This window comes from Sorghum bicolor, chromosome 4 (assembly GCF_000003195.3).
Source record: "Sorghum bicolor cultivar BTx623 chromosome 4, Sorghum_bicolor_NCBIv3, whole genome shotgun sequence".
Lineage (NCBI taxonomy): Eukaryota > Viridiplantae > Streptophyta > Magnoliopsida > Poales > Poaceae > Sorghum > Sorghum bicolor.
In genome coordinates, this window is record NC_012873.2 from 2432277 (window position 1) to 2446960 (window position 14684).

The following is a 14684-nucleotide window of genomic DNA, read 5'->3' on the forward strand; positions in this document are numbered from 1 at the left end:
TTGCACCACAAGGTGCAAAAATTTCTTGTGGCTCTCCTTCGAGATAGACTTTGGACAGCAGCCCGACTGTGTGAAAGGAACGTGAAGACCTCTAACCACCTAATCCAATGTTACGGAATGTGTGTTGGTCAAACTTTCTTAAAGTTAACTACATTTGTAGAAAATATGTGTAACATTTATATCTCAAAATAAATTTATTATGATGGTATATTCAACGATTTGCCTAATGATACTAATTATGTATTATGAATTTTATTATTCTTTTATATATAAATGGTTAAAGTTAAAAAAAACTGGCTTCTTGGGAAGCAAGAATTACTTCTGTTTTGGGATAGAGGGAGTATTCGCTAAGTGTCCATTCACCCGTTTGGTATGGAGTCAAGTGACAGCAGGGAATGGCTGTCGAAATATGTGGCCACCATGATGGATGGAGGTGACTGACCATGAAGATTGGTTCTTGGCCTTGACCAATGAAGACGCCAAAGTGGCACACATCTTGGGCTATTGGCCATCCTCACTCTATGGTGCATCTGGAAGCAACAAAATACAGTGATATGCAGGGATTCAGATGCATGCATGGTCTAGGCAGTGTCTATGAAAATTTAGGATGTCTACTGTCTTTGGTCCATGGCTGGAGGGGAATTTCTTAAGCCCCCCTTTTAATTGGTTATTTGTCTATGAGTAATTAGCTTACAACTCAAGCCACTCTAGCGGCCTACTATACGTGATAGCGGCTCTCGCACTTGTAAGGGGTCCTCTAACCTAAACTTCTCTTCCTTCTTATTAATGTTATCGGCCGAATCTTTCAAAAGAAAAAGAGCCAAACTTGCTACATACTTCCTCTATCCTTAAATATCTATTGTTTGCGCTTCGAGAAACAACTTTGACAAAATATATATTATAAAATACTAATATTTACGGTATATAATTAGTATCATTGCAAAGATATTTGAATTTAGTTTTTTAATAAATTTATTTGGAGGTATATATGTTACACCTACAAATTAAGTCAAACTTGTGACACGTACACCAATGACCACAGTTATTTAGGAACGGAGGGAGTACTTCTACTTTACTATGTTTCACCTTTTTTCCATTATAAATTAAAAAGGAAATACCAATGTATGTATATGCAGTAGATATGCTTGGAACTTGTAATCATCATCACTAAAGAAAAGGCTAAGCTGTTTTTGTTTTTGCAGTGAACAGTGCATGGAGGTGATACTGTATTTTCGCCACTTGCCAGATCATCAGTCCACTCATCAGACATGCTAGCTGATCTCGATTGCAGATCACTAGACGAGGCATGCATGCTAGCAACTGGGCCCCGAGCAAACAGGCATCTAGCTTAGGCTGGAGAGGGGCCAGGGGGGCAAAGAGCAAGGCTTTCTGGTGAAAAGCTTGTGCACTTGCAGGCTAGTGGTCAAGTTGTTGGTCCAGGGAGCAACCAACCAGCCATTTTTACTAGGGCTTTGTTTAGTTCCAAAAAAATTTGTAAAATAAAAATAATAGTACTTTTGTTTGTATTTGACAAATATTGTCCAATCATGAACTAACTAGGCTCAAAAGATTCGTCTCGTCAATTCCGACCAAACTGTGCAATTAGTTTTTATTTTTGTCTATATTTAATACTTTATGCATGCGTCTAAAGATTTAATGTGACAGGGAATCTGCAAAATTTTGCAAAATTTTTTGGGAACTAAACAAGTTCAATCCGAAAACCAAAAACTTTTTAAGATTTCTCGTCACATCAAATCTTGTGGCACATGCATGGAGCATTAAATATAGTTAAAAATAAAAACTGATTACACAGTTTATCTGTAAATTAAAAGATGAATCTTTTAAGTCTAATTAGTCCATATTTACATAATATTATAAACGAAAGTGCTATACAGTAGCCCGAAATCTTTTCATTTCTGCAACTGCAACTAAACGAGGCCCAGCATGATGAGATGGGAAATCGCAGAGCAGAGCAGACGAAAGAGCCTGGTTTTCCAGAGTGGATCCGGTGGCCCCACGCTTTCCAGCGTGTGTCTAACATGTGGGCTCTGAGAATGGCATGTCTGCAGAGGCACACTGAACACAGTCAGTGCTCACTGATACTCCTACTTGACTGCATCTGCACAGGAATAGATAAATAAATCAACAAAAGCAACTAGAATGCCTTGTTCGCTTTAATTTTTATCTATTATTTGTATTTCCATTTCATTAACATAGTCATTTCTGACAGAACGATTGGTGGATCTATCATAGACTGGATTTGCAGATCAGGCAGGAACCATCTTCTTCTCCTTCTGAAACAAAGAATGGAGGTGGCCTGTCGTGGTTGAGCTGTCCCTGAGCATGGCGCGCATACGTCATGCGGGCCCCACCATGACAGTTAGGTACACAAGATCTTCCCTCTTCCCTGAGCTTTTTTTTTTTCTTTTCCTTCTCTCTCTCAACCTGAGACCAGATTGATTAGGTGCCTGAGATTAAGAGATGGGAGCTGTATTATAATGCCAAATGACAGAGCCAGAAGGTAGGTAGGTAGGTAGGTGCCATGCAACGGTGACAGTGTGCCATATGCAAAGCAGCAGGATCGAGCTGGCTCCCATGTCGGTCTCAGTCCCAACAACACCAAACAACGACAAACAAAAGGGGTTTTGTTTCATTGGCTTCAAATGACAGGAAGGAATCGATCAGAATTCAGAACTGGAATTCTGGAAAGGCACTCATCATCATGGTTGAGTCATCAGTGAGGTCAAATATGAGAGTTCCTAACTTCCTTTGGTTGCCTAGTTGGTGAAGTGTTCATGTGTGCAGGTCATGCCTGGTATGGTAAGCTAGGGCTGGGATAATCTCTGATTGCGTTGCAATCTCTCCTTGTGATGGACAGGATAGTGGTCATCGGACATCATGCATGCAGCATGTAGGTCTGTCACTGTCAGGCTTTCAGCAACCACAGTCACACATCCTCTTCCCATTCATTAGAAGCTGGTACAGTCTACAGTGTGTGTGTGTGCGCGCGCGCGGTAAAGTTAAATGTGTGTGCGCGACTGTGTGAGAGTACTACTGACTGTGCCAAAAAGGAGAAGAAGAAAAAAATAGTGGTAGCATAAGTGAGATTTGCATTTGGGCCGGGCTATTAGCAGCATCGTGGGCCTGGCGCTGGCAGCCCATGAATAACGGCCCGTTTGTCATCAGTAATGTAATGACTCTGAAAGAATGATTGCCTCTTTGCAGCTTTGCAAGTGTGTCCTATCAATCTCCCTTTCTCCCTTGCCTTCATCATGCCTGCCTGCCTCCATCTCAACTATATATATATTTGTATATGTATACATACATTATATATATGCGCACACACACACACACACACACACACACACAAACCCCCTTGAGCTTTGTCAAAAGAAGGCAGCACAGAAAGCCTAAAGCCTCACTTATTTAGCCTCCAGTAGCACGCTCTTTCTTCTGTCCTCAAAGCTCTCATCACTCTCACACCCCTCCTGCACTCCATTTCCATTGCTTGCATTCTTGGTTCTCAGCTGCTGCTTATTAACAGCACACAAGGCAAGAACACACACAGCTACTACACAAGGCTAGATTAATTATCATCAGTGGTCAGTACATGATGGGGTTGCCGGAGGTGAAGAAGAAGAAGCAGCTGGTGCACAGTACGCGAGTGGAAGATCGTCACAGGCACCACCAGAAGCAGCAGCACCAAGACGGCAGCAAGGTCAAGGTGCTGGATCTGTCATCCGGCGCCGGGATCGCTGCCCTGCCGCTGCAGCAGCAGCTCAAGCCCGTCAAGACCAGCCGACGACGGCACGCCGCCGCCGCCGTCGTCACCGAGGAGGAGGGAGAGGGAGAGGAAGAGCCCGTGACGCCGAGGGGGGAAGGGTGGAGGATACCGGCGGAGGCAGCGACCTGCCCGCCCGCGCCCAAGAAGCCCAGGACGGCGGTGTCCATCGTCAGAAGCACCGCCGGCCGCCGGTGCAACTACGACGGCGGCGAGGTGTTCGACGAGTTCTTCCGCGTGCCGGCGGATTTGGAGGCCGTCTTCGTCGCCCGTGCAGCCAAGGCGAACTAGCTAGCTGCACTGGGTACGTAGGGAGGACTGCCAGTGTGTGTATGTGATGCTTGCATTGAGCTCAAGTGATCCAGCTTGGGCTCAAGCAAAGTGTATGTGATGCAGATTGCAATGCATCGGCAGCTGGTGGTGAGTGAGTGAGTGAGAGTGATGATAGAGTGAGTGAGTGCAGTTGTACAAATTCTCTTTTAGTATATGTTAATGCAAGTCCTAATTCCGTGAAATGAAATTGTGTTGAAACGGAAGAATTGGTTGTCATTGTTTATTCCTTCTAGAGCTAGCCTGTTATCAGCGAACAGTACTTTCAGTCATAAGTTTTCACACAAGCGGTTCATCTCTTCCCTGTAATTCCATTTGGAGGGGAAGAGAGTGTAATTTCCTTCAGTGGAAAATGGTGAAGAAATGAATGCATGATTAAGGTGGCATGCAATTTTAGATCGACCTTTTTTACGCCCGATAGAAGCATGTTGTTTGTAAGCTTTTCTATTTAATATAATAATACATAAATCTTTTGTGTATTCGAGAAAGAAAGGTGGCATGCAGTTTTAAGAGGACTAGAATTAGCAAAATGTTTCTTCCATTGGTTGGAGGAGCTGCTAGTTTCTTCCATTGTAAAATGTATGATTATACACTAACAGAGATTCACTCGCATATTGCAAAATGTCACTTTCTATATATGAAAATTGCAAGATTCTTTTAGCAATGTATGTATCGTCATGTGGCAATCTCTCTCCCGCCAAAATTTGAAATCCTAACATGGAAATCTGATTAAATCCCCGGAAACATGCGAATCACTTTGGAGTTTGATATAATCATGTAATCGGCAGTTGCTCGCCTAAAGCTGTTTGCTTTCTCGAGCTTCGAGCTAGAAGAGAGAAAAGGGCTGTTTAAGTTAGGATCCCAACCTAAAGTACTCAATACTCTAAACAAGAACTTTGGCGACTTGTCACTCTTTATGCTGCATTTCACGGAGTTATCCACTCATACGTGTACTAAATATTTATTTAACAACTAAAGGAGCATATATATAATAGTATCTCTTTGTGCTTTCCTACCCCCTGAATAAAACTAAAGGAGCATAAACTTTTTCTTTTACCGTGTATGAACAATGAACAAGGTCTTTAGAGAGTGTCCAGGTACACTAACACAACAATCTAATGTCGGCGAGAATGTGATACTCGTATATACTTCCTCCATTCTAAATTATAAATTGTTTTAGCTTTTCTAGATATAGTTTTTCTATGTTTCTACTAGACGATATAACATAAAAGTAGATATATAGATATATAGGGGTAAAAACTATGTACTTAAAAAAACCAAAACGATATATATATACTTTGAAATGAAGGGAGTACACGCAGTCGTCGCGTGGCGAACATGCTTCCTTTTGTCGCTATCTTGAAGACCAACATACTCTCATGTAACCTAGCTAGGTTTTTAAGTAGGCCGGCCGGTATATAATCGAATGTTCTAGCCCTTTAAATATTCAGGTTCAGATACTGCTGGCTGCATGCACCACAGTTTGATCTGACGAACTAGGCAGATATATATAAAGTTGGCGATATAAAATCTGGATACTAGTATAACGGCTCCACTACCAGGGCTCAGGCCTCCTTTTCTTCCCTTGGATCCCTCCAAGTCTGGGCCCCTACATTGCTCGGCAAAGCCACCGGCCTTGTAGTTGTAAAGAAGGTCTCACCCTATACATCTGATTTGACCTGCACAGTCAAGTTTTTTTTAGTTACTCTTTTTTTTTTGTTTCCAGTGAAAAAGGCACTGTCAACTTTACTACACACACTATATATCTTTACCATAGATACGCACTGCGTGAGTGTATGTTAGAACCAATTGCTAACTGTGTCATGCATTAGTCAAAGGCAAGCATATGTTTCTGCCAAGCCAAAAACATATTTGTGAAGAACATATTGTTGGGGAACAGCTGCATCCTTCCCCCTGGTAGCGTCGAAGGTTATCCTTCACCCAAGGAACCTCCAATGCCTGAAGCGTCGAAGGATATCCTTCACTGGAAAATACTAATGTTGACGACTCGTCTGGTCGTGCTAAGTGTGTGCAGGGACTGAGACACCGGCGGAGGCCCACAAGCAAGGAAAGGGGGGAACCTCCGACCTTCCCGGGTCCGAGGATGGCGAGAACGCGGCCAGACCGAAGACCTCCGACTCGACTAGGCTAAGGAGGAACCCCCGGGGGACCTTCCCGGGTCCGAGGATGGCGAGAACGCGGCCAGGCCGAAGACCTCCGACTCGACTAGGCTAAGGAGGAACCCCCGGGGTGGCCGGGACGAGCAACCTCCGGCCCGGCCAGGCTGAGGAACCTCCGACACCGAAGTGTCGGAGGATCCGCGATTGGGCGGAGGATCCAAGCCTCCGACCGACTGAAGCCCCAGACAGAGGATAAACGAAGGGCTTGCAATGTGAAATTACACAGGTGACTTAGGGTCAGTAGACTGTGGTGTAAGAATATGCTGGAATATCCTCCCACCGTCACGGGGTATTTATGTAAATGTCGTTAGGTCGGTTTCCGGACCCTATATAAGGGGCGCGATGCCGTCGTTAATGAGAAGGGAGAGCATTCACTGTTTTTACCTACTGTTGAGCCTTCTGTCCGTTGGAGCCCAATCCTCTCACGGCACCGAGTGAGAAGGTTAACGATTCACCGTATTGCTGGGGAGTGCGGAGAGCATTTTCCCAACACATATTCACCCTAATAATATCTTATCTGACAGTAAATTAATGCTGGAATTACCTAGCTAAACTAATAAGTAATAAGTGTTATTGCAAGCCAAATATGTACTATAAAACAAGAAGGAAAATGATGACTTGAGGAAAGTGGTACTCAAAATGCCTTTGGGAGAAGGCACACTAAAACAATAGGCTGATCTCTTAGCCATCATGAAATAAAGCTAGGGCTACTTGATCCATATGCATTATTATGCCCTTGGGTTGGGCATGTCTCTAAATGATGAAGCCTCCAGTTAATCGTACGTACGTTTATAAACTTGGTTAGAGGCACTAGTTCCACTGAACCATGTCTGCCATTATAGGGGCCTACCTGCATGCATACAATCAATTGATTCATTGTGTTTTAGTTCTTTTTTTTTCCTTTAACTAATAGGACACAGAAAGAGAAGTGCAATTATTCAGAGCAGTGCGTGTACCTTCATGTAATTAACTATACTTCAAATTTTGTCGTGATCCATCTACTAAGATACAGTATATTATTAGATATATATGGTGAATTGCTGATCCAATTATTGGATTGGATTGGATGTGGCAAATGAAAGAAACAAGGAGCTAGAATTTAGTTAGGGGTGGTTTCCTAGATGAACACACCAGATTGAAACATTTATCGTGCCTCGGCAGCCGTGTTAATGTTCAGTAAGTGCGGTGTTGAGTGAGAACGACAAAAACTAAAGCTAAGCTCTTGTTGAAATACATGCAGCAGGATTGGTGGCCAAATGCGGCGTGAATTAGAAAATTTAAGCTCAACCCGTTATATGCTCCTAATCAATGGTACTCAAGTTTTTGTCTTTTTCTTCTGTATTTATCTGTAAAATCACTTTGATCATAAGACTTTATAATGATCGAACACAAAAGAGAATTATAATACCTAGGGGGGGGGGGGGAGCCGTCATCTACCACAAAATCAATTCAAAGCCTACATTCGTCATTGGGTCAAACTTTCTTAATTTTAACTAAGTTAGAGAAAATATTATTGATATTTACTAATCTCAATAAATATATCATGAAAATATATTTATTCTATGGTTAATCTAATGATACTTATTTGATATTGTGCCATAAAATGGTTAGAATTTTTTGATAGATTTGATATGATTTAAAAATATTTCTCTCGCAAACGAGAATTGCATCTTTTTTCGACAGGAGTAACACAAGAGAACGTGACATGCCTTTGGATCTATCAATGTGTAGACCAGGGACTGATGTTAGCTCACCAATGCATGGCCACCTAGTGTGCTTCACCATTTGTGAAACAACACCTGATACATCACGCAGGGTCCCTATCTACAAGGCACTTTCACGGTTTTGGCAAAGGGTCTATTGCAATAATGCGTCTCATGACTCACGAGCATGTGCCGAAAACACAGCAAGGTGGACGTAAGAACAGGACAGAGCCCGGAACACGATAAACACATAGACCCATGCACGCATCTACAGTTCTTTGACAGGTGGCCGGGCACATGTTTTCCCAGCAAATTAACATATATACACGGTTACTTCGTCACAGGCTAGCCTTAGGTGGATCCTTTTCATCTATGCACGTTCACTGTATGCAATGCAACGGTGATAGATATGGTAAAAACCCTGCACTGTTATGCAGATCAATGCATTGTGTGGCTGATGACATGTGTAACAATGAGGTACTGTTTTTATGTGAAACTGGATCATATATATATGTGCACTAGTCAGAAGCTAGCAAATATGCAGTGAAATGATTTCAGTAGGAAAGGAATGAACAAGTTACCAGTCATGAATGTGCCCCAGGGGTGCTCATCAACTGCTGATGTTATGTTACACAAGCACAGAGACTAGTTCTTCTATCCTATCAGAGGGCACAGTGGTTGTACCCCATGTATGACAGCTCAAAGTACTGTTTCCTTCCGCAATATAAATCCCGATTGATCGTATGTCCTTTTTGTCTTCTTAATGGACAAGGAATAGTATGGTTTTACATCAAAATAATCACAAATGTGTCCCGGGACCTCTGGGATGCAGCAGTGTTCGACCTTAGGCCAAAACCGTACATTCAGGACTTAGCCATTTCAATAGAAGATGTTCTGGTAGCATCAGGGCCAATATTAATATGACGCTGATCTGTGGTTGGTTCAAAAAATTAGTTCAAATCTGAAAGGAAACCTAAAGCTTCCAAGAGCAAGTCACTCCACAAATTTGTCACCAATAGTATGTTGATCATTTAAACCATCAGAGCCACTAACAGCATGCTAAATGCTGTGCAAGCAGATTACTAGAGAAGCTGAAAGTTTTGGATTAGCCATTGCTCCATTTTGGATGCCACCAAGTCTATTGAGAGCAGAGGACAAGGCGTGACATCTTGAATTTTAAAGAATAAATGATTAGGGAGCTCCTGAAAGGTCAAAAGAAACTGAGGATGATCAGGTATGCCAATCAGGATTCTATGCTGTAGACTCGTTTGAGTACAAAAATGTGATCAGTCCAGACACAATTCCCCTGTTGAATACTCAAGTCAGCGCCTAAGAGATGAGAGCTGCATCCCTTCAAGGGAAGAACAAGAAATTGGAAAGTTGTCCATTGCTGAGCTTAGGCATTCAGTAAGTTCATCTATTTGACGCATCATCATGTACAGCTCTTCAGCCCGATATTTGGATGTCCACTCTTCTACAATCCTAAGAGTTGGAAACAGCAGAAGATAAGTAACGGTGACATCCAAAGAAAAGCACATAGACATGGTATGTTGGCTTTATGGGATAAGGCTTTGAACATGACAGCCTTGAAGATGGGATAAATACACATTGTTGTCAACACGGTAGAAGAAAATAATACTGAGGTATACAAGTAATACTGTAATAACATGGATGAACTGAACTTTACATAAACCAAATGTTGCAGATACACGGGCCATTTGTTGAGATCCTAAAACTTACTTATCATCAATGAAAATGTTAACCCAACCACTTGTCCAGGGTGGGGCTGGAAGCCATAACATATAGCCAAGGAATTATTATGATACTCAAACAAGAATACAGTCTTTTCACATCTTATTTCAGTTAATTATTGCAACATTATGAATATTAACAAGTAATTTGACAAAGAAAGGAACAGGTCAGATATCAGTTTAAATTTTGAATGACTAAATATTTTTTTGAACCTTTAATCATCAGACACATGTGAAGTGAACTTAAACATAAAAACAAAGCTATGAGTTATGAATGAAAATCAAAAGCCTGGTGCCCTCACAAAACACAGTAATGACTAAAGGCGCAGTGCAAACAGAACAAATGCACACAACAAACTCTGGCATAGGTTTATGCTGAAGTGCACATATAACTCTGCACATATCTTTAACTACAAGAATTAGACATGTATGTAAAACTAAAAACCAGTATGGACCTCAAGAATTTGAACAAGGAGAGTTTCTATTGCAACACTAGAATAAGATTACATTCGCCAGTAACCTATGGCATGCTATGTGCAGTGCATCTTCTGTGAAAGGAAAAGAAAAGGTTTCAAAAGTTTTGTACATGACTAAATAGCTAAATACGCCCTCTGTTCTTTTATGTAAGACATGGATTAGTTCGATTCTGATGAAGAGGGTAGCAAACAACATAAAAAGTGAGCATTGTGCAAAAAACGTACCTTAAGTCTGCTTCTGAAGCATTGCTGCAATCAGAATACAAGAGTTTAACACTAGGCTGCAGATCTGCTGTTCCATGTGAACCATCGATATCATTTTCGTAGCAGCAACCAGAAGATAACCATGCTTTTGAACTAAGAAGAACTAATTGCAGCATGGGCCTTTTGGTTTTCAAATCTCTGACTACTGTACGAAAAGATATTTCGTCTTCTGCGACTTTGAGCAACAGATTCACAAAAACTCTTTCCAATGTATGTCTCCTGCACATAGATAATGTATGCTCATGTATCAGTGGTGAAATCAACTTCTTAGCAATGAGGACGTGTTATCGCAAAAAAAAAAGAAAAAGAAAGAAAGAAAGAAAGAAAGAAAGCAATAAGTGTAGAATATCTATACAGAGCAAGAAAGATCATACTTATACTCCCTCCGTTCCAGATTGTAAGTCGTTTTGGCTTTTGTGGATACATGGTTTCCTATATACATGTAGACATAATGTATAACTAGATGCATAGTAAAAGCTATGTGACTAGAAAAGCCAAAACGGCTTACAATTTGGAACAGAGGGGGTACTTATTTTCCTTTTACAGTATAATCAGAACTGAGTGAAGCTTTAACATCTATCTCAAGATTAAGAAGCAGTGTAGAAAGTTACCTAAATACATCATGAGGCCCTGTTACAGGAATTTCTGTAGATGTGTAGCACTTGAAGAGCCGTACACGGCCATCAGCTGGAACAAACGAACACTGAGAAGGGTATGAGCCAAGAGGTGATGAGCATCGACCACAAAGAAGTTCAACCCACTCGAAATCATTCAAGAGGTTAGATGCTTTAACAACGAAGCTACTACCAAGAGAAATAGTTTTTGTTAATTTGTAATCTCTTTTAATCTCCAACATATTCTGCTTTTTCTCATTCCCCAAGGACATTTGTGAAGGGTTATCTTCAGCTTTCTCACTGTATCGATTGACACAACAGCAATGGCCCAGATCTACCAGCGACAAATCAACCTCTTTCTTAGATTTCCCCATGTTCTCAACACAACAGTCATTCTCAGACTTCTCAAAGTACACATCAGTATCAGTTCCCATCTGAGAAGTGACAGACTCATTAGTCTGAGGACTGACTCCATTTGTTTCATTACTACAAACACTAGGCCCCTCTTCCAAAATAATAGGCGGTTGTGCATGAGTAGCTGTGATATTTGCTTGCTCTTCTGAATTATTCATCTTTATCTTCACAGTGGTATGATCTTTTTCTACACTAACATCTAATATAGCTTCTTTTAGAGCAAGAAAATCTCTACTAACAGCTGAACCAGCTACCTGAGACACTAAATCCACTTCAAGACAGTCTGTTTCTACAGTAATGGCAGTTGCATCCAGTAGACTTGTTCCCTCTAAACGACCATATGCGCTAATAAACTGAGAGACTAGTTTCTCGCCTGCACCACCAAATGAGGTGCAACATCCACCAAACCAATTGTCAGCCACATCTTCCCAATCTACAGATGGCATTTCCATGATTTTCCTGTAAAAAGAGATCAAGATTGTTAATACTCAGCACCAATATAATGTCAAAAATCAAATTTCTGCATAATAAGAAATTTTTAACCAGGTTCTCAAGTCTAGTATTAAAAGATATTAATAGGAAATCATGAGAAAAAGGCAACCAATACACACCAGCTCATAAGTAGCCAAAATGTGTAATAACCTCAAATTACTACTCGCAATAAGAATTTCTAGACTTATCAACATGCAGCTTTGGTGGAAGACAAAAGCAATCTGATTCTGATCTGCAGATTGCAGGTGGTCTTATGAATTAGAATTCTCGGAGTAAGCTTCAGATGCTTCCAGAATAACAAACAGCAGTGGTAGAACAATCGAAGGCTATAACATAGAACATCTTAATTCACTGCAACTTTGCAAATCTCTGTTGTCAAGCAGGAGCCATCATACCATAAACACTAAGATCTCTCCAACTTAAAATCAAGGGAAAACGTGCAAAAAACATGAATCTTAAAAGTCAATAGCATTGGTTGCACAGAAGCTGTGAACTGTGAGAAGTCTCCACTTTAAGCTAGAAGTACACTGAGGTGAAACACCACCTAAGACCTAACGATATACCATTTCAATTTCTCAAAGATTGAAGTTTGAACTAGGAAGAGCTCTTTTCGTCGGTAATGACTGATACAGTAGATGTGCAGATTAAATGGAATGCCACTGTCTAGTGGTGCAAAGTGTGAACCACTAGTCGTCTCTGCCAGAAATATGATTTCAGCAGGACAGGTTTGTACAAATCTCACTGGATACACATGCTGCGCATAAACTGACTACTGAAGATTACAACAAAGTGCACTACAACTAGAGGTGACAAGGTGCGAATGCTCTATACCTTAGTGGCTGTTTTGTCAACCTTGACGAACAATTTTTGCAATATAAGTGAACGTCTCCAGTAGATAGGCTCTTCAAATCTGCTTATTGATGACAACGAATCATAAAAAACAATGCATATTCAGTTTCATCTGAAGAAATAGATACAAAACGAGCATTTCGCCAAGCCTACTTCCAAACGGAGAGACAGCGCAGGAATGACTGACCATCGCGCAGCGCTAGACAAGCCGGAGGCTCCGCGCCGGCGGGCGGGGGGAACGCGGCGGCGACGACGGGATGGTCGACGGGCAGGACGAGCGCGAGGCGGAGCTCGAGGTGGTCCCCCGCGGCGGCGGCACGGCACTCGACGGGGGCGGAGGGGTCTACGAGCACCCTCGGGACGGGAACCCTGAGCGCGACGGCGGCCCCGTCCCCGGGGAGCGAGAAGGAAAGGTGGAGGAGGGAACCCTGGAGTCGGAGGTCGGCGCGGAGGTCGGAGGGGAAGGGAGAGGAGAGTGCGGGGCGGGGGAAGAGGTATAGGCGGAGGAGGGGGAGGTGGGCTAGCGCTTCCCACGTGTACCGCCATTGCCGCCGGGGAGCGGAGACGGCGGCGGTGGCAGCAGCAGCCATTGCACAGGCAAAAAAATCTGTATAACCCCTTAACCTTTGCTGGTATTTAATCTTAGCCCCTTATTAAAACCAGTGCACGTTAGTAAACTCTTAGAAACAAGACAAATAATCCTAAGGATCATTTAAAAAAACAAGTTAAACAAACTTATATTTTGAAAAAAGTATGACCGAAAATAAGATTTCCTGAATTGACTTATTTAGTCACACTAAAAGTTATTGCATGGCTCATCACTATATATATATGGTTAGGAGTATTTTTCATGTGGGCGCCATCCGGTTGGCATAACTCATATTCAATTGAGACTCGTCTCCCTCTTTATAGTATAATATTTTCTAAACTTAATTTTAAAATATTAAAAAAACTACTCTCTTTATCCCAAATTATAAGTCATTTGAATAATCTTGGAAAATAAAACATCTCAAGTTTGACTAAATTTATATGGTAGGATAATAACATTTATGATATCAACTAAGTATCATTAGGTTCTTCATTACTTATATTTTCATAGTATATCTATTTGATGCCACAAAAGTTTGTAATTTTTTATATAATTTTAGTCAAACTTGAGATGTTTTAACTCTCCAAGATCTTTTGAATAACTTATAATTTATAATTTAGGATGGAGTAAAACCGACTTGAGGTACCTTACTTACTTTCAACATTGAGGGATCATTAATTGATATACTAGACCTTTTGGGACTTGATTTAGTCCTACAGGTCATTACCGTGCAAGAGGTGAATAGATTTAGATAGTTCAGGTTTGTTGCTTTAATTTTGTAGATCTTATTAGTTCAATGCCTCCTAGGCATCCCATGCTTTCACCGACACAAAATTCACCATCTTCACTAACCACAAAGGTCTAGTTCATTTGGCAGCAAAGCCTACATCAAGATCTACAACACCGATATTTCCTTAAATTAACGACCTACGATGCAGGATAATTTATAGGAGACATGATAAGAGCATCTCCAAGAGCTTGGCTAAAATGAGTAGCTAAATTCTAATGTTTAGCTATTTTGTAAAATAGATAACTTCTTAAAAAAGAAGAGGTTTACAACAGCCTTGCTATCAGATAGCTAGTGCAAGTGGTTGGCTATATATGGCCAACGAAAATCAAGGGATAGCAAACTTTCTATTTTACAAAACCAAATAGCACATCTGTTGGAGTCTATTTTTCTACTATAAAAGTTCTAAAAGGCCTCCATAATAAGAATAGCAAGGCTGTTGGAGTTGCTCTAA

The 14684-nt window shown here is 41.3% G+C and overlaps 2 protein-coding genes across 2 annotated transcripts; one reads left to right on the plus strand and one right to left on the minus strand.

Moving 5' to 3' along the window:
* LOC8069927 (cyclin-dependent protein kinase inhibitor SMR6) lies at positions 3254-4296 on the plus strand. The gene has a single exon (XM_002451436.2). The coding sequence runs from the start codon at positions 3611-3613 to the stop codon at positions 4070-4072; it is 462 nt and encodes a 153-aa protein (XP_002451481.2). The 5' UTR covers positions 3254-3610; the 3' UTR covers positions 4073-4296.
* Positions 8539-13467, minus strand: LOC8057514. Its single transcript, XM_021458454.1, has 5 exons — positions 13042-13467; positions 12837-12915; positions 11097-11972; positions 10447-10704; positions 8539-9476 (listed from the first exon to the last, which is right to left on the minus strand). Exons 1-5 carry the CDS (start codon positions 13442-13444, stop codon positions 9317-9319), a joined length of 1776 nt encoding a protein of 591 aa, XP_021314129.1. The 5' UTR covers positions 13445-13467; the 3' UTR covers positions 8539-9316.

Coding starts and splice junctions, on each gene's coding strand:
- LOC8057514 (XM_021458454.1), bottom strand. CDS start 13,444: ATGGCTGCTGCTGCCACCGCCGCCGTCTCCGCTCCCCGGCGGCAATGG. Junction 11,973..12,836: donor TTGACAAAACAGCCACTAAG/GTATAGAGCATT, acceptor CTCTTTTTACAG/GAAAATCATGGAAATGCCAT. Junction 10,705..11,096: donor GGGCCTCATGATGTATTTAG/GTAACTTTCTAC, acceptor ATCTATGTGCAG/GAGACATACATTGGAAAGAG.
- LOC8069927 (XM_002451436.2), top strand. CDS start 3,611: ATGATGGGGTTGCCGGAGGTGAAGAAGAAGAAGCAGCTGGTGCACAGT.